At 36.9% G+C, this 21159-nt stretch overlaps 1 protein-coding gene across 1 annotated transcript in view; it reads right to left on the reverse strand.

The window, feature by feature from the left end:
• DCP1B (decapping mRNA 1B) overlaps window positions 1–21159 on the reverse strand; it is a 54183-nt gene that overhangs the window by 14368 nt on the left and 18656 nt on the right. Inside the window, exons 4-5 of the mRNA XM_059403900.1 lie at window positions 4123–4189; window positions 1384–1519 (exon numbers count right to left, since the gene is read on the reverse strand). Coding sequence (XP_059259883.1) covers window positions 1384–1519; window positions 4123–4189 — 203 coding nt within the window. The remainder of the gene's footprint in view (window positions 1–1383; window positions 1520–4122; window positions 4190–21159) is intronic.

The following is a 21159-nucleotide window of genomic DNA, read 5'->3' on the forward strand; positions in this document are numbered from 1 at the left end:
GATGCAGGACTCGATCCCAGGACCCTGAGATCATGACCTGAGCTGAAGGCAGCGGCTTAACCACACTGAGCCACCCAGGCGCCCCAAATATGGGGTTCTTAAGTCACTCCCCAATTTCTTTTCTAAGTAATTATGCCATAGTATGATATTCAGTTGTGTAATGTTTATTTCAGCTGGTTTCTAAATTCTAGGTTTTAACTGTCTTTTGTTTTCTTGATTTTCTTTTTTCCCATGTTTCTAGAGAGTGATAATCTTCAATTCTCAATTTTTATAATAGCAGTTTATAAAATTGAGAAACTAACCCTCCTATTTACTTAGGTATAAACATTTCTTTTCACTTTGCTTGTGTTTTTTTAAAACCAGGCAAAACATTTATTTTTTTATTTTTATGTAGTTGAGTTAATTTGCCTTTGGGTTTTAAGGCAGAGTTTATTAGGAAGACTTCTCCTTTCTAGATTACAAAGAAATCCATACAGATTTTCTTCTGGTGTTTGAATGGTTTTATTTTTAACATTTATATTTCTAATACATTTGGGATTTATCCTGGTATAAATCCAATTTTGTATTTTTCCAAATGGCTGCCACTTGTCCCAATATAATTTATTTAAATATCCACTCAAACAGCTGATTTGAGATTTTCATCTTTATCATGTCCTAAATTTCATATACACTGGGGTGCCATTTGGACTTTCCCACCTGTCCTACTGGTCTATCTGGCTGTTTATGCATCAGTAACATCAAGACCATACAGTTTTAAGTGCTTACGGTTTAATGCCTTAATATCAGACAGGTAGAGCTTGTTCCCCCTTCTCTCCCATCCGATATTGCTCTTGTTTGTCAAGATTTTTCCCACTACTCTTTCTTACATATTTCTCCATATGAACCTGCTAGTCAACTTGTCTGGCTCCAGGAAAGAAGAAACTGTCTGTATTTGTTTAGGAATCATCTTAAATTTGCAGATTAAATAGAAGTGAGTGCTTTAAGTTTTACCTTCTTATCTAAGATCAGGACATAACCTTCCCATTTGTTCAAGTCTATTTTTACGCCTGTCAGGAGTGTTTAAAAGTTTTCTTCATACAGGTTTTGCTCATTCCTTGCTAATTTTATTCTGAAGAATGTTATATTAATAGCTGCTATGGTAAATGGGGTCTTCGAGTAAACCTTCTGATTGGATACTGTTTGTATATAGGAAGGCTGCTGATTTTTTAGTCTACCTTTAATCCACTTAAAACAAACGGTATTCTTTAGCTCGCTAAAAACAAATAGAGATTTGATTTTTCATTCGATTTTGTTTGGTGGAAGGAATAGCACTAACCCTTCTCCCACAAGCATGTTACCACTGTAGGATTTAAGTATGTTTCACAAAAGAAGACAAAAACTCACCTTGGTGTATTCATCTTTGGCCTTGGTGAGCATTCTTAAGATATCTACTTCCTTGCCCTCTCCTGAATTGAGGATCATTGGGGAGTTTCCTGTTCCACCTCCCTGATGGGCTTTCAACTGTTCATACTGAGTTAGGCTAGAAAAATAGAGGGGAAAATCCACACAAGAAAAACAAACTCAACACAAATGGCTTATAAAACCATCTAATTCCCATCCACGTGTTTTTATGTTTTTTTAAGATTTTTTTTAAGATTTTATTTGTCAGACACACACACACACACACACACACACACACACACACATACAGGGCACACAAGCAGGGGGAATGGGAGAGGGAGAAGAAGGCGCCTGGCTGAGCAAGGAGCCTGAGGCGGGGTTCAATTCCAGAACCTTGGGATCATGACCTGAGCCAAAGGCAGATGCTTAACTGACTGAGCCACCCAGGCGGCCCCACTTATTTTTATCTTGTTATAGTCATAGTAGAAGTATGACTGCTCAGGAAGTGAAAGAAGAAAAACGAGAGTTGAGGTCCTGAGTACTAGCGGAGGTCCCAAGTGACTATGCGTATGAACCCAGGGGAGGGGTGGCCAAACTACGGCCTGAAACACTCACTGATCAGTTTTTTGGTTTTTTTTTTTTCCAGAAAAAGTTTGCCAACTCCTCATTTGGAGCACTTGAAAGGACTCATTTAGAACCCAATTTAGAGTTCTCAAACACTGAGCAAACCCCACAGCAAATCGAGATCCACTCCCCCTTTTTGTTTCAATGTGCCTTGTACTCAAAGCAAAATCGACGTCAGCAACTCAAATCCTATAATCCTCTGGCAAATTATAAACTGTGAAGATTTCATTCTAGAAGAGGGGGCGTTAAACAAACAAACAAACATCCTCCCCCCCCCAAAAAAACCAGAGCAATGAAGAGTGTCTTCTGTTTTCCTGAAAACAATACAGGAGGGAGACCAGATCACTCCTAGATGGTGCCAGGTGACATTGAGAAAAATATTTTTCCTTCTGTGTACTTTGACTTTCAGCTCAGATTTTTATAACGGCCATGTCATTTATGGTAAAAGACACCTGAGAATTTATGGGAAGGTTTAATTCTAACGGAGGAAGGGCTCGGAATCTACACTTATCAGCTGCTTATTGCTAGTCAACAATCAATTTCCTGCCCCCGCTGTTAAGTTAACTACTGCCGAATGCCAACAATTTGAACATGGTCTTTCGGCTGAGCCGCAGGGCATTTTTTTCATCTATATGAAATCCTGCTATTATGATCCGTTGTATGGTTTACAATAACATGAATGTGTTAGGAACTAGTGGTGATGGGGGTAAATACCAGTTTGAACCCACTTAATCACCATCTGTAATGTGAGCTGGTTACCTACAATTAGCTATCATCACAGGCTAGACTTTCAGAAGCCTATTCATAAAAAAGTCTTCCCCACATTTCATTTTTGGGGGTCACTTTTTAGTCATTTCATTGCCCCGGGATTTAAAATCGGAAAATGGGTGCCTTCACAGATGGAGATGTTTTGTCCAATCTGCGTAGACAGCTGCCATATTGTGTGTTCGGTGGAGCCGGGTCACCGGCTGAGATACGGCCTGGGTAGGAAACCGATTTTGTTCCAAGGCTCTAAACCCTCCCCTAAAAGCAGGGAATTAATTGCCTCTCAGGGAGCAGCCTCGGGGCTCAAGGACTGATCAAAGAGTTGACCAGTCACAGAGGAGACAGCATGCTTACCCAGGCCTCCCTTTCAGTGCAGTCAGGGAGTCACGAGTAGGACAGTCAGACCCTGATTTAACTTTCCCAAAACGCGGGCAAGACAAACCACAAGGCATCAAGAGATTAAAAGAAAGAGACCAGCAACAAAAAAAGGGACTGCCTACTGATCACTAAACCAATACTGACTCCGATATTTCCAATAAGACTGAAAATAAAGTCTATCCTGAGTACTCACAGCATCTGAGACATGAGGAAACTCTGAGCTCCCACAACCCTGGATATGCAGTTATAGAAAGGCGTTTAGGGCCGGAAGGAAAGATCTTAGAGAAAGTGTAGCAGCCTTTAAAATGTTCTGAATGTTCTTTTTACTGTCAGCTATACTGATAACTTTTCAGAGAAAAAAAAAACAAACCTGCTAATTTACAAATGAGGAAAATACTGAAGAAAACTGCCATCTGGAATAATTCATATTATAGGTATTTCCCACAAGCAGAACAAAAAATGAGGTGAACTATTCTACACGATAAGTCTTACCTAGTGAAAATATGGAGTAGGAAAAGAAAAGTGAAGCAGGGAGAATCGGAGGGGTAGACGAACCATGAGAGACTGTGGACTCTGAGAAACAAACTGAGGGTTTTAGAGGGGCGGGGGGGGTGGGGGGAATGGGTGAGCCCCATGACGGGTATTAAGGAGGGCACGGATTGCATGGAGCCCTGGGTGTTATATGTAAACAATGAATCTTGGAACACTATATAAAAAACTAATGAAGTTCTGTATGATGACTAACAATAACACAATAAAAAATAAATTAATTAAAAATAAATTTTAAAAAATTTAAAAAATATGAAACGTGTGACTTATATTTATTTTTCCTTTAAGTAACTGTAAACATTTTCCTAGCCACAGTGGAAAGGACTGCCGTAAGAGGTGCATTCTGCTTAGAGTATAGTGGAGTTACACTGAGAAGCACTGACAAAAGCATCAGGTCCAGAAAATACTTAGCCTTTCAGCACCTACTTTTTCATTAGCTCTGCAATTCTTTGGCATTCTTCCTTATCATAAAACCAAATCCCATAAATGGACACTGCAAAAAACACATCAAACAAATTATGAGCACCTTCAAAACTACAAAATGGAACTTGAAGAAAATATGTACTCATTGATAAATGAAACCCACCACCGGAGTTTAAGCTGGAAAACCTAGTGTTGGAATTGTCTAAGCCCCCAGAGAACTCTGAAGTGTGGTCTTACACATATGCAGGGACACCCCCTCCCCCATAAAGTGTGCCGTCCTCAATAATATAGCACCTGAATATAACAGGCATTTGGCAAATGCTTCTTAAATGAATGAATACAGATTGCAGATGAAGTCAGAATTTCAGAAGTCCTGGCTTTGAAACATCACTGTGTCCAGACTCCATTTGCACACATATTTCATCTTTACTGTGAAGTATCCAGAAACCTGATGCACGAAATTAGGCCTACAAACCTCTCTCCCTCCTCCTCCTCTTCCTCCCAGGAAAATGTTCGCCAAGAAACTGGCTCTGTAAGCTCTGAGTTAGGACACAGTGCAGTAAAAAATAAAATTCAATAACAAATCTCTGACTTCAAAATGCCTGTATGGAAAATTTACAACTGTTGAAAGATGAGATGTAACCATAACTTAATCATTTAGCAATGAAAGAAAAATGTGGTATAATGGAGCTACAGATTCATATAACAATTTTCAGATAAATTGTATACTTTAATATGTGCCTATCTATATCATTTTTATAGCAAAGGCTAAACAGTTCCAAAATACATTTATAAAGATCTACTTGAGGATCTGGTGGTATTAATCATATAAATAATGCATTAGGTACAGATACATTTTCAAATGCTTCATTGAAAACAGCAGCAGTGTTATAATAGGGAAACAAAAACGAACAAAATATATTTTTTTGAAGGAAAAACCTCTTAAAATTTAAACATTCAAAATATTTAATTTTCTGAATGTTATTTGGTCATTAAAACAGCTGTGATGCTTTGACAATTTCTTTCCCCCAACCTGACCAATGCCTCAGTGTGGGATTTCTGCTTCTTGTCAGTAATGATTCAGATAACAAAAGCTTCAGGAAATGTCTTCCTAGTGCTATTTTAGGCAGGTATGTTTAAAAGGAACTCCATAAATCTGAATTACTGACTTGCCAAAAGGTGGCAACGGGGTTTTAAACTTTTTGTATGATTAGTGTGCCAGGATTTCTTACCAACCCCCATGTGAGGAGGAAAAAAAAAAAAAATGGAAAGAACCCTCCAGCATTCCTAGAATAAGACCATTTTATTATCTTAGAAATACATACACATATTTCTCTTTAATACATTGATAATCTTTTTTTTTAAAGATTTTATTTATTTATTTGACAGAGAGAGATCACAGGTAGATAGAGAGGCAGGCAGAGAGAGAGAGGGAAGCAGGCTCCCTGCTGAGCAGAGAGCCTGATGTGGGACTCGATCCCAGGACCCCGAGATCATGACCTGAGCCAAAGGCAGCGGCTTAACCCACTGAGCCACCCAGGCGCCCCAATACATTGATAATCTTTTGGAAAAAAGAACATCTGAGTTCTGAAGCCTATGTGCCTTACTATCAAAAAGTAATTCTTCGATTCAAGATCATTAAATGTGTATCTTAAAACTTTTCATTCAAGATTGTTAGCAGCTCATCCCCACCAACGTCCTACTCTGTCTGCCCACAGACACTGTGACACACTAAACTGCCCTGGCTTATATCTCTGGCAGCACAAGTACACTGATCACTAACATTCAAAGACAATAAATCTGAATATGTTTGTGTCTTATGGTGGTTTTAATCTTAGTGATAAAACTAACAGCCACGTCTGCTCTTTTGGTTCTGGTGATAACTTCCTTTTCGGGGAGATTGGGCTTTTTCCAAAGCTATCAGGTAGTGGTAGGTAGCAGGGGAGAAAACCACAGCATGACTAGGAACCTCCGGGCCCAGTGGCAGCATGGAACCAGCCATTTGTGCCTAATCTGTAGGACATATTCGTAGAAATGCTCTGAGTATCATTTGTTTGTTTGTTTGATGTTACACATTTGTGGCATTTGACGTACGGAATCCAGTTTTCATAAGAGCAGGATGCCAAGGCAACTGTTGATACAAGCAGAAAAGAGTCTGACAATGTCATTACCATGAAATAACTGAAATGTAGATTTAGGGAGGAAAAATGCTATGAAAACATCTTTCAGATGTCAGCACAGAATGAAGGAAAGACCAGGTTTGTAATGACTATTTAAGACATTGTGGAGATTTCCTTAGGGCCTGACCATTTATCTCTAAAAAAAACCCCATGACTTCAAGAGTAAAATGGGCTCATTTTGAAATGGCATTTTTCATTCCAGTTCATACTTGGTTTGAATATAAAATGTAACCAGTCCGTGGAGAAAAAAGCAGATTTACCGACAGTCCTGGCTACTGTCAAACTGGGCCCAAGTTTTTTTCCCTTAAAATAGTTTTGCGACTTGCGCTGCATTCCAGCAGGAGCTGGCCACAGTTCCATGAACGTGCACATTCCAGCCGAAGTTTTCTGCCTCTTAGGCTCAAGGCCTCCCAACCCCTGGACAAACCTATCAGTCTTCTCGCACAAGAGGGTATATCAAAGCAGCTCGTGGTGATATATAAAAACCAGAGATCATCATGCCTCAGGGAGGTGATGAGCTGACAGGCTGACAGAAACCATTAACTTCACATTTCAATCCCAGTTTTCCTGTAAAAGCCACTGGGTGAGATGCCCGTCCTTCTGGAGGCAGTGAGTACGGCAAGCAAGGAAGAAAAAAACTTGGTTGAAAAGAACCCAAAAAGAAGGTGTGGTTTTTCGAATTCTGAGTCTGAAAAAGTAATCACAGTGACCTGAATTTGCAGCGATGGGGACCTGCCATGTGGACCTGTGGAACGCTGAAATGTTCCTCTGGGAATGACCTCTGGGCTTTAAGAAATTACAAGGAGAAAAGCTCGTGGAAAGGCTATTTATTTACTTGAAAACAGTGACCTATTAGTACACATCTGGAAGTTCAGCATGCTTCGAGCCTTCGGCCAGCCCACTGCGCCCCCATACCAGCCGCTTCCCAGTCACCCCAACACTGGAGCAGAGGTGAAATTTAAGGGCACTCTGGTGCATGAAGCTCAACTCAATTGCTTCTACATCCCACCTGGAGGTAAGAAACCCAAAAGTGGGATAAAGACTAGGAAGAACAGGTTGAAGTGTACTCCAAAATATTCTAATGACCTCTAGAATGTGTGACCTAAGGACTCATCTTTTTGGTGGTCCTCTTCGTATTTAATCCAAGACTTTTCAACAACACGGTTGTGAAATTTTGCCTAAAATTGCACTGTCGTGGTCTATCTCATGCTTTGGAAATTCTCAGTCAGAAACAAATCCGGTGTTTGGGGCAACAGGCAAGGTAATACTGCCTTTACATAGCTACTGAAGCATCAGTTTTCCCTCTTCCTTTTTTAATTCTGCGTGGATGATTAAGGACAGCCAAATCTCTCTCTTAGATTTCATGTCTGAATATCATAGGTACACACAGAAGACAGAACAAACTGACTGTATCTGATAATGGTATTTTCTTCTTTTTTGATTTCTTCAGCAGAAAAATCTAAAGCTGTTAAATGTTAAGAGGCTAGTTAAGAGGTCGTCAGAGGCAATATCAAAATGTCCTTAAATGCACATTCATTTAGAATTCTTGGATTCTCTTTAGCATGGAGCGTGAGTTCATTCTGGATGTTCTTTGGGAATTGATCTCATCTAGTTTATGTTCCTAACAAATATTTCTATACAATCTGTTCTTTGAAGGCATTTATCATTTGTTTCATATTTTACCCAAAATATCTTTCAACACCAGATCATGAATGGTAGCTTGCAATCTTCTAATAATGATTCATGATAATATTTGTGCAACTTTAAAATATAAGGCATATTCCCATGCAGTAAGGAAGTAGATAATACATAATTACATAGGTAAAGTTTAAATAGCATGAGAAGGATAGCTGATTTGCTAATGCTCTCCTTTCTCTCTTTCTTTAATAATAATTTCACTCAAAAACATAGGGATATATATTTCTTAGTCGGGATGCAACAAAGAAGGCACTTATATTCTCTTTTCACTAGGAAAACTATGGAAATGTGGCAGCGTAAATTACACACATCTCTTCAGCACACTTAAGGGTAAACCAAAATTTTAAAATTCCTTCAAACCCCATTTGTCTCATCAAGTCTTTCCCAAACAAGTGGAATAATAATCCCAATGTAAGAACCAAGAACATCTAATCAGACATTTGATGTAAACACTTGTTTTTGAGACTATGCTCAAATATCCTATTTCTTGATTTATGGTGTAATTTATCTACTTCCAGTTTCTGTAAGACTGACCAGATTGATGATGACTGGTTACTGGTATTCGGTAGTAAGCACACACATACAGCTATGACCCCCCTGAAAGACCACAAGATGGTTAAGAAATTAGAAAGTTAGAAATGTGAAGTTTCAGAGCTGGTAGGCAGTTCAACTTGTGTGTAGTTGTAGTTCAACTGTGTTGTAATTCCGTGTAGAACCGTGTGTAGTTCAACTGCCTATTTCACTAATGAGGAATGTGTGACCTCACAAGGTGAAATGCCTTAGTCAAAGACATCTTGACTGGTTCCATCTGTTTCTCTGAAATACGCTTCTCCCCCAGCCTTACAAATGAAGTTAAGTAAGAACAGAAACAAGTTTTATATTTGACTGAGTTGTAGATTTAGTTTTAAGAGACAGGAATGGGGCTTTTCTAAACCCAGCTTCATACGGCATCTTAAGAGGAAAAAGGCAAGATGGAAGGGAAGGAGGAAAGGAGTATGGAAGGAAGGAAAGGAGAGGGAAGAAAGAGGAATCAGAGACTTCTAGCATTGGCCAGACTTCAGGGCAGTTGAGTGCTAGGACAGCAATCACACTACCCAAGTCCTGGCAGCCACAGATGGGAAACACAAGCTATGTTTGGTGGCTCCATGTTAACTCTGTACTTCTAGCCCATTTGGAATCCTTTGCCCTAAAAATTATTTTCTTCCTCATGTTCTTTAATGCCTTTAAAGTAGTGTTCTTTCATTCACCTTCTGCCTTAGCTCTACTGACCAAACACGGACACAATCTTGTAAAACAGAATCTTCACTGGCCACAGAAAGTCTACATAGCATTGTTATCTTTGACCCCTGGTCTGGTTCTTTTCATATGACATAGTTTTACTGCACCTCACAAATCAGTGATCCCATGATCTCAAAATATTGGAAAGTTCGCAGTAGATGAGAAGCAGTTTCTATTTTATGGGTGACTAATCCTCACAAACATTTTGGGAGAAACAGTGGAAAATCTAAATAAATTCTGTGAAGTATAACAACCTTCTTTCTAAAGAACTTAACTTCATTAGAAAGTTAATGCCTTAACCAGCAATGACAAAAACAATTTCTCAACTGAAGCGTTATATGAATTTGGATTAAATTAACATGTATCTCCAGCTATAAAATAGCATTTATTATTTTAAAAGAAAAGGATGGATTTATCTTTTAAGACGTTTTTATTTATAACAAATGCATGTTATGTCATTAGGCCTTCCTAATCTCCACAGAGGTCATTATCCTCCCAAAATGAGACTCCAGAGGTCTGCTGCTGGCCTCAAGTTCATGAAGGGCCAGATGGAATCTTTTTCATGATACACTAACTTCCTGATTTTATTTATTTCAGGGGACAGTTCCTTTAATCTAAGAGATTTAACAGAGTAAATAACCATTTAAAAAATTAGGAAGCAGAAAAATTAATAGGTAATAATAAATATAAATAGGACAACTTACTCTGTTTTGTTGGTCATTTAAATTTCTATTTTCTTGGGGCACCTGGGTGGCTCAGTGGGTTAAAGCCTCTGCCTTCAGCTCATGATCCCAGGGTTCTGGGATGGAGCCCCATATTAGGGTCTCTGCTCAGCGGGGAGCCTGCTTCCCCCTCTCTCTCTGCCTGCCTCTCTGCCTACTTGTGATCTCTCTCTGTCAAATAAATAAATAAAATCTTTAAATTTATATTTTCTTTTTGTTCATAACCCTGCTGATTAACTTCAAAATCTCCTAGACCACAAATAACAAACATGGGTTCCCCAAAATGTCTTTCCCCCCTCTGAGCTAATAGTCCTCCAGAAGACTCAGGTTTTCCCATTCTTCTAGGGATAAACAGCCTCAACTTTTCTGTTATTCCTTTAGTTTTTTGGTATATCCTTGGATCCCCCCCACCAAAATCCAAGCACATCATAATTAAGTATTTACACAACTGTTTCCCCACTAGACTCTGAGCTATAGCATAATGAGTAGAATGTGGTAAATATTCAACAAATATTTGCTGAGTTGAACTGAAATCAGCCTTCAAGAGCTTATACTATCAATACTCCTTGTAATACTAGTATTAATAATTATCACTATTCTGGGCTAATTACACATCACAGACCAGATGTCCTAGATCTTCTGTATTCAATGAACACAATCTCTACCAGGGATTACAGCATAGGGAGTCTCCTCAGAGTGCTCCTTTATTTCTCCTTCTAACTGAAGTTTATTTAGCTTTAAACATTTGGTAACCTTAGGCATTAGTATTGTTGATGGGATTTTCTCATTAGGAGATGAGCTCCCTAGGACTGTATATTTATATTGATCTAGCACTATGTGAGCTAAAAAAATGTATTCATTTTATGTGTATTTATTATTACAACAATTCTACCATATACCAGTCTTCCTGATTGAATACCTGTCAGGCCCTGGCAACTAACAGCTCAAAGAATGCAATTAATCTGCAAAATCACTTGCATTTATCTTCAAAGTATAACTAATAGTACTTCGATATAACAGAAAAAAAGAATTCAAATTCCAGTCATGTGTGATAATAGTAATCTGAAGCTTAGATATACAAGTACCTAAATTATCTTAATAACATAAGATTTATATGCAATGTCAATTATTCTAGCAACACACTGAAAACATACTATCTTAAGTGAATCTCAGTGTAGCATATTAAGTCTTATCTCACACAACTGTAGTTTGCAAAAATACATGTTTAACCTAAACATAAAAGGGTATTTCTATAGGTTAAAACCTGTTCCAATGAAAAGCAGACTTCCTCATACTTGAATCAGATTATTTAACCAAGTGTTTAATAATGATAGGAATAGCTTTGCAGAAAATACCCTACCTATAAAGTATATGATGAATGAAAAATTTCCAAGATTTTATATAGCTGTGGCCTACTGAGAAGAGCCAAATACTACATATTGATTGAAGAAAGTGAGCCAGAGTTTCTGTACTTTTTCCAATTTGACCTTAATCTATATTTATGGATATAGGCAATACTACTTTCTCCAAAGCCCTCTATGTTATACACAGCTGAAGCATGTTTTGGTCCCACTTGAATTAAATTAGAGCTCTAAGGCTGTACATAGGATAATTCTGACATAAATTCTTGGCCAGAATTGTTTTCTTTCTCCAAAACCCACAGGTACATGAAGACTTGCAGTTTTTCCTTCTGTAGGTTAAGAAGAAATTTAATCCAATAGTTTCAAATTGATTATTTGAAACAATTTTCTAAATGATTTTTGGACAAAAATCAGTAATATAAAAGACCAACTCTGAAAGAGCAGATAGGAACACTCAGTGTAGCCATAATGAGCACTTACTATATGCAAAGCACTGTGTTAGTGTAGGAAAATGGGAAGACACTTCACACAGTAAGCATTTCAGAATGTGTTTTGGAATCCAGTTTTTGCTCTGCCAAGATTTAGACTTCTATCATGCCAAACTGGGCGCTCAGAAACAAAATAGAAAATACAGTCTCTCTCCAAGCCACAAATGTAGTGTATGAATCCAAATAGCATCACTATGCAGATGTTTCTTTGGTAGAAATCAAGAATCTTTAAAGTGTTTATGGTTCAGGATAAAATAAAAGTGACTTCATTTAATTTCACACTCACAGGGTATCTGTGTATCACCTTTGCCACACGGGTACTTCATCTAACCATGCTTGACTGCTAAGTCAAATAAGTTTCGAAATGCTTATACAGTTTCCCATTAAATTCATGTGATGGTCCTATATCCAGTGAGTCCCCGAATAATCAATGATGAAAGTCTGAAGGCTGCGTAAATTGGGTGGTCAGGGTGAAGAGAAGTATTGTTCATCTATCTCGTGTGTGTGTTTCTAGGAGCTACCAGGTACCACAACAGCACACAGTAAAAAACAAGAACGTGAAACCTAGATGTACCACGTGGCTAAGGAGTGAAGTTTTACTATACTTGAGGCTTTTCAGAGCCATCTTTAATTGAGAGGATGCCAGTTATTTAGATTAATAGTGTCCTTTAGAGTTTAGATCTTTTCTTTTCAGCATGAATTGAGCATGGACAGAACAAAAGAGTAATTCTGGGTTAAGGTCAGAGTGAAAAGTTTCATCACTCAAGTCACAGCAGATGTGTAACCCTTAATCATATATTAAAACACATTAGCTTTCTGAGCAATGATGCATAATAAATAGATCAATTTTTCAGTTCGAATGGCAAAGGAGACTTAGAGTCAGATTCAGGGACCACATTATAATTTTTAAATTTTGGTGGTCTTTCTTTCTCACTAAAAAGCACAGACTTCTAGCTGGTAAAAAGAATCCTTGGTTCTCTAATGCAACCAATGATGCCCTCAGGTATAGCTTAAGAGCAAGACTGTATAGGTTACCTATTCTAATTGCATATGAAATGTCAAATTCCTCGTCTCCCATTCCATACTGCACATAATTTGAATGAGTTTACTTTAAGGATCTTGTATCACTGGACAGATCCTTAATAGAACATTTTCTTCTTATTCCTGCAAATACTAAGACTCTGCCTAGCACGAATGTCAAGTATTTTTAGCCATATAATTACTTTAAAGATGTTTCTTGACTCTAGAGGGCTTCAGGAGTTCAATAAAATCCCTAAAGTTGTATGCATACAAAATGATGTACATATATAAAAATAGACATGTTTGGAGGTAGGGAAGTACAAAGCATAGACTCCCCTCCCCCAAGGACAATGCCTGTCACATAACAGGCAATTAAAAATTTTGCGGGGGCAGGCAGGAAGGAAATTAATCAGATTCTCAAAGGGATCTGTGACCCAAAGAAGGTTAAGAACTACTATTTGAGGATCAATACACCACTAAACACCTTCGAATGGAAAAATAAACTCTCAATTATCTATGGGCAGAGAATGTGACTTTCATTTTCTTAGTAAAAAATTTACACAGAGTTCACTTTTAACCTTTCAATTTGCTTTTGTAATAATTGCCTGAACTGATTCCAAGGTTAAGAAAACAGATAATAAAGTTTCAACGTCTTAGAATTCGTTAAGTTGTAAGACCTTTTATTCCTTCACGTGGCCTAAAGTCTAGGAGAGGGCTTAAAAAAGAGACTTCGTATCCTCAGCCATAGTAAGGATGAACAACACAGTTCCACTTCTGTTACTGCTTTGCATCATTAGCTTGAGAGGTGGAAATCCCTCCCTCTCTTCCTCCCCTCCCCTCCCTTCCTTCCTTTCAAGTAGGCTTCACGCCCAGTGTGGAGCCCAAACTGGGGCTTGAACCCTGAGGTCAAGACCTGAACTGAGATCAAGAGCTGGACACTTAACCTACTGAGCCATCCAGACACTCTGAGAGGTGGGACTTTCGATCTCTACCATGAAATGGCCAACAGGGAGGAATTTCAGAAACCTGAGCTACTTTTCGGCTCTTTCTCAATTATCCCAAGCATAACATCTTCAAAGCTGAACAAAAACATCAGTCATATGTCCATAGAGGACAATTCTAGGATTAATATAAATGATTTGGGAATTACTTTAAGTACATTGTATGTATCTATTTCTTATCTAGATCTGTTCATTTTGGTGGTTATTTGGTGCCACAGAACAAAATATTAAGATGTAGTCCCTTCCCTTTGAAATTTATTACTCATGCCACTGCTTTCTCAATAGCCTAGATAATCAATAATTAACCCATTAGTGGCAGTATAGTGAAAGAGAAAATATTTCATAACATGCATTGTATAGTGAGCAATGTTGTTTCCAAATTATGACCTACCTTTGTTTGCAAATTTGGCTTTCTTACTGCTATTATTTATCATGACTATGCCCAGGTACATTTCAACTGGAGCTTTGGAAAAAATTAAAGCCTACACCTTGCAATATCCTTTCGAGAAGCCATCAAGAAAAATATTATTAATTGCTTACCATATGTTACTTGTTTACTATATATTTTGTTCTAGGAAAAGGACTGCAGGAGAAATGCTAGGGCTTTCCTCTGCCAGAAAATTGACTTCAAAAAAATGATTCTTAAAAGGGAAATGGAAAGTTAATTCTTTTCACTCAGGAAAAAAAGATTACGTTGTACAGGTTTTCACATATTTGGCAAAAAGAAACCTTTCTTCTTTGGTCATGTGGAGAAAGTGGATGGCCCAAGCCAGAGGAAAGGGGTCTTCCCAACAATCTGGAATTCCCAACAATCTGAAAACTAGAAACTCAAATTAAACTATTTCCATCACCTCAAATTACTTAAAACTTTCAGTTGAGGTCAAACTATATGAAAGGTTTTGGTATTATTTGTTTAATATCCCGAAGATGTGTTTTAGAATAAGGGCAGTTCTACAACCAGGTCAAGGAAGCCAAGATACAAACTTGAGAAGAGTTAGTATAGCATTCTAATCAACTTAGAAAAAGAGATCAAAATAAGATGAACTGTGGTTAATAAATGCTAGGATAAAACAGAAAGGCCACCCATGAAATTTAAGTATTCATTTATTTAAGGTCTTCTTTGATAAGGATCAATTATTTCTACTTTTAAAAATTGAACAATATTTTATATATGATAAAAGGCACAGAACTTAAAATGTTTTGTTTGATGAACTTTGGCAATAATACAGTCTCAGGTAATCAACCACCCAAAACAATACCTAAAACATTGTCATCCTCCTTACCAGACAAAAACTACAGCACTTCCACCACCAACCCAGCAGACGCAATCATTTTCTGCCTTCTATCACCATAGATTGATGTTGCTTGTTCTTAGACTTCATATAAATGGGATCATACAGTAGATGGCTTTTTTTGCTCAAGTTGTTCTTGAAATTCATCCACGTGTTGAACGATTGGTAGTTCATTCCTTTATATGTGTGTGTGTGTGTGTGTGTGTGTATAAAATAATGTCAGCTTTTAAAATTTTGGCCACTCTATTAAGTTATGCGGTATCCTCATAATTTGCATATCCATCCAATATGTGATAAGCATACAAAAAAGTGCGCAACAATTAGTTATGACAAAATGCAGATTAAAACCACAGTGGGATATTACTTCAGAACACCTAGAATAGCTCAAGTTAAAAGGAACAGTGTTAAGTGTTGACAAAGATATGAAGCAATTGGAACTCTTATACGTTATTGGAAAGAGAATAAATAGGCACACAACTTTAGAAAACTGTTTGGCAGTATCTCTTAAGGCTAAACATCTTTATACTATATATAAAGTGGTTGGCAAAAACGCAAAACAAATAAGTGCATATATCTACCTAAAAACCATGGCCCGGAATCCTCATGGTAACTTTATTCACACTAGTTCACAACTAGAAATAATTCAGAAACCCACCAACAGGAGAATAAGATAATAGATTGCCCTATTCTGATGCACTATTCTGTTGCTACACAGCAACAAAAATGAATAAGCAATTGATACAAACAATAACTTAGAAGTTCCTGATGATTATTATTGAGCATCTCTTTATTGGCTATTTATATACCTTCTTTTGTAAAGTGTTAAATATTTAGCCAAATTTTTTAAAAGATTTATTTATTTATATGAGAAAGAGAGACAGAGAATGCAAGGGGAGGGGCAGAGGGAAAGGGAGAGAAACAGACTCCACTGAGCACAGAGTCCGATGTGAGGCTTGGTCTAAGGACCTTGAGATCATAACCCGAGCTGAAGTCAAGAGTTGGACACTTAACTGACTCAGCCAGAGCCCCAAATATTTTACTAATTTTTAAATTGGGTTGTTTGTCTCCTACTATTGAGTTTTAAGAGTTACTTATACATTCTGGATATAAGTACTATGTCAGATATATGAAGTGTGAATATTTTTTCCCCATCTGTGGCTTGCCTTTTCATTTTCTAAAAGGTATCTTTAGAAGAAGAGAAGTTTTTGATTTGATGAAAAATTTCCCTTTTGAAGGGGTACAACTTATCATTTTTATTCTTTTATGGTAAATGCTTATAAGAGTCAATTTAAATCTAGTGTTTGGTAATACTTGTTTTTAACCATTTTTGATAGACTGTTATAGATTTAGTTGCTTCCATAAACATGAAAAAGAATTTATTTAACTCTCAATAAAATATCTATAGCATAAACCTTACTGTTCAAGCACATGATTGTGGTTTAACAGAGCCATAAGGCCCTATAGCTCAGGGGTTAAAGCACTGGTCTTGTTTAACAGGGCCACTAGAAATTAGGAACATAACCTGTTTTCAAGTATCAAAATTAAAATACCAACTTTGGCATAGTAAATAAATTTAAATGTCAAATTAGAATGTCTCAATAAAAGTAAAACAATTTGAAGGAAAATTCCATAAAATGTTTTTTAAAACTTAAATTTTTGTAAAGAACTTTCATGTAAGTTTAAATTAACATTTTCCCACATTATATTTCTCTTCCTAGAATTATTACATTTCTCAAGATGAGGATACCTGAATTCTCACAAACTGCACTTTCTAGGAACTTTTAGGTAAATGCTACTACTATCTATATCAAATCAACCTTGAGGAACAGAGGAATGCTTATGTAAGCTGCTGAAATTGTTTAGTATTTCGAGTTTCTATCCAGGAACCACCCAGAGCTTTAAGTTATGTTTATTGTCTGTTTGATAATGCCCTAAAAGAAAAGACTGATGAATAGTTGTGAAATTGTTGTTTAGGCTTTATAGGTTGTCTTGAATAGAGCAATCTAATAAAAACACTTTGGTCTCATTGCAAATATTTAATGGGACACACTTAATGCAAGGAATTAAGTGTCGCAGGGGAGTAGGACACTTGGCTTGTAGGAGTTTGCACACTAACAGAGAAACCAAGACATATAAATATAAGGTAAAATATAAGAACTAGTAAGTGCCTGTTGTATATTTCCAGCTCAGCATTTAGATTATTTTGAACATTTATGTTTATGTATCTGTCTTGTTTGCTAGTGTAGTTTACTCTAGGAGGGAAGGAATGTGTCTTATCCATTTTTGAATTCTCAAAACCCATTAGAGTATGAATCAGTATCAAGAGACAAGTGTCCAATAAACACAAAAGTCAAGTTAAGAGTATATGTTGCAGCAAGAAATCACAGCTAGATAGAAAATTATAAAAACATTAGGGAGAGGTCCAGTTTCAGTTGGGTTTTGAAATATGAGAATTTATATGGCAGAGATTAGTCAGGGCGAGAGATTAGTGAGGGTGAGTACATTTAAAAGCATGGAAATAAGAAAAGAGTATTCTGGGAAAGCATTTAGTTGTGTTTGGTTAGAAGACAAGTGTTTAAAAGTAATAGTGGACGTGGCTGGACAGGTAAATTGGGACCTGACTATAGCAAGCTGTAAACACGTGTAAAAATGTTTACCTGGTAGGCATTTAAGATTTTGAGCAGGAAAGTAACCTGATCAGACTTAACACTCTAACAAGATAAATCTAATAGTGGTTTTGGATGGAGGGGACAAACCCATTACAAATTATAAAGCTACTGCTATATCATCTTTTTTTTAGGTTTCTGAGCTCAATTTGCTAGTATTCTGTGTGTGTGTGGTAAAACACAAATAACATGGAAGTTACCATTTTAACCATATTTAAGTGTACAATTCAGTGTATTGAGTACATTCACGATGTGCACCTATCAGTACCATCCATCTCCAGAACTTTTTCATCATCCTGAACTAAACCTCTGTACCCATTGAAAACTAACTCTCCATTCCCTCCTCTCTCCAGCCCCTGGTAGCCACTATTCTACTTTCTGTCACTGTAAATTCAACAATTCTAGGTCCCTCATGTGAGAAGAATCATACAATATTTGTCCTTTTGTGTCTGGTTCGTTTCACTTAGCATAAAATCTTCAAAGTTCATCCATGTTAGAGCATCCATCAGAACTTCATTCTGGTTGAGTACTCCTCCAGTGTACGTATATACCACATACTGTTTATCCATTCACACACCACTGAATATTTGGGTTGTTTCCACATTTTGGTTATTGTGAAAAATGTTGCTATAAACATTATTTTGTTGATGATTTCTTTTATTTATGTTAATGTGAGATATCAGTCTATAATTTTCTTTTCTTGTAATGTTTTTGTCTTGTTTTGGTATCAGGATAATGTTGCTCATAAAACAAGCTGGGAAGTATTTCTTCTATGTTCTGGAAGAGATTGTTTAAAATTAGTATTATTTCTTTTTTGAATTTTTGGTAGTATTTACCAGTGAAACCATCTGGACCTAGAGTCTTCTTTGTTAGAAGGTTTTAAGCTACAAAGTTAATTTATTTAATAGATACGGGATTGTGTTATTTACTTCTTTAGTACATTTCGGTGCTTTGTGTTTTTCTAGGAATTAGTCCATTCATTAACTTGTCAAATTGATAGACATGGAGTAGATCACAGTATTTCCCTTATTATTTCTTCAATGTCTGTGGAGACCCCCACTCTTCCATTCTTGATACCGCTCATTTGTGTCTTTCTTTTTTCTACCGCCTTGTTAAGTCTGACTGTGGTTTTACCAGTTTTACTGACTCTTTTCAAAGAACCAGGTTTTTTTGTTTGTTTTTTAAACATTTTATTTATTTATTTGACAGAGAGAGATCACAAGTAGGCAGAGAGGCAGGCAGAGAGAGAGGAGGAAGCAGGCTCTCCACGGAGCAGAGAGCCCGATGCAGGGCTCAATCCCAGGACCCCGGGATCATGACCCGAGCCGAAGGCAGAGGCTTTAGCCCACTAAGCCACCCAGGCGCCCCAAAGAACCAATTTTTATTTCACTGATTTTTTCTATTGTTTTTGGGTTTTTTTGTTATCATTGATTCCTGGGTTTTTATTTGTTTCTTTCTTCTGCTTCCTTTGGGTTTAGTTTGCTTCTCTATTCAAATTTCTTAAAGAGAAAGCATGAAGTATTCATCTGAGAGCTTTCTTCTTTAACGTAGGTATTCGATGCCATAAATTTCCCTCTAAGCCCAACCTCAGATACATCTGATATATTTTCATTTTTATGCAGCTCATTTATTTTCTAATTTGTCTCCCTCCTTGATACATAAGTTACTTAGAAGTGTGTTGTTTAGTTTCCAATCATTTGGGGATGTTCCACGTATTTTTCTATTACTGATTTCTGAGTTCAAATGCTTTGTTGTCAGAGAGTATACTTTGTATGATTTCAATTTCTTCAAAAATTTTAAAGTTTGCTTTATGACACATGATGAAGTTTTTCTTGGGGTATGTTCCATGTGCACTTGAGAAGAATATACATTCTGCTCTTGTTGGATGGAATGTTATGTAAATGTCAATTATATCAAGTGAGTTGACAGTGTGGTTTGGGTTTCTATATTCTTGCTGTTTTCTGTCCATTTATTCTATCAAGTATAGAAAGTAGAGTACTGAAGTTTCAAAGTATAATTGCGGGTTTTATTTCTTTTATTTCTATTACTTTTTGTTTCACATTTTTGGAATCTCTGTTATTAAGTGCATACTAATGATTGTTATGTATTTTGGATAAACTAACCTTTTTATCATTATGTCATGTCCTTCTTTATTGCTGGCAGTTTTCTTTGCTCTAGTGTTTACTTTTTCTGATATTAAGAAAGTCACTTCAGCTTTCTTTTTTTTTTGTTTTTTGAAGATTATTTATTTATTTATTTATTTGACAGACAGAGATCACAAGTAGGCAGAGAGGCAGGGGGAGGCAGGCTCCCTGCTGAGCAGAGAGCCCGATTTGGGGCTTGATCCCAGGACCCTGGGATCATGAGCTAAGCTGAAGGCAGAGGCTTAACCCACTGAGCCACCCAGGCACCCCCAGCTTTCTTTTAATTAGTATTTTCATGGTATATATTTCTCCATCCTTTTACCTTTAACCTATCTATATCATTACATTTAAAGTGGGTCATGATTTTTTTAATCCAATCTGACAATGTCTTTTAATTGGTATGTTTAGACCATTTACATTTCATGTATCTAATATGGTTAGATTTAAATTACTGTTTTGTTTGCTGTTCTCTCATTTCTTGCCTACTTATGTATTTTTGAAATGTTTTTAATATTCTAATTTATCTATTGGTTTCTATAATCTCTTTGTATTTTCTTTTTTTAGTAGTTGCTCTAGGAATCACAATACCTAACTTTTCACAATCTACTACAGTTTTCATTTTACTACTTCAAGTAAATGTAAAGGCTTTATACCTATACAGGTCCCCTTACCCTTCCTCTTTTATTACAGTTGTCACAGATATCACATCTACATACATTAACTCACCTCCTGACAACATTACAACTTTTGCTTTCAGTAATCCTGTGTATTTTAAACATCTTGAAAGGAGGGATAACAATTATTTTATTTACCTATATTTTTACTGTTTATGTGGCTCTTCCCAAGGCATCCTGCAGTTCCAGCGTCCCCTTTGGTATCACTTCCTTTCAGTCTGAAGAACTTCTTTTAGCATTTACTTTAGAGCAGTTTAGCTGATAAAGAATTCTTTGAACTTTTCCTTCTCTGAGGATGTATTTAATTTCACCTTCATTCTTTTTTTTTTAAAGATTTTATTTTATTTATTTGATAGACAGAGATCACAAGTAGGCAGAGAGGCAGGCAGAGAGAGAGGAGGAAGCAGGCTCCCCATAGAGCAGAGAACCTGATGTGGGGCTCGATCCCAGGACTCTGGGATCATGACCTGGGTCAAAGGCAGAGGCTTTAACCCACTGAGCGACCAGGCACCCCTC

This window comes from Mustela nigripes, chromosome 6, assembly GCF_022355385.1.
Source record: "Mustela nigripes isolate SB6536 chromosome 6, MUSNIG.SB6536, whole genome shotgun sequence".
NCBI lineage: Eukaryota > Metazoa > Chordata > Mammalia > Carnivora > Mustelidae > Mustela > Mustela nigripes.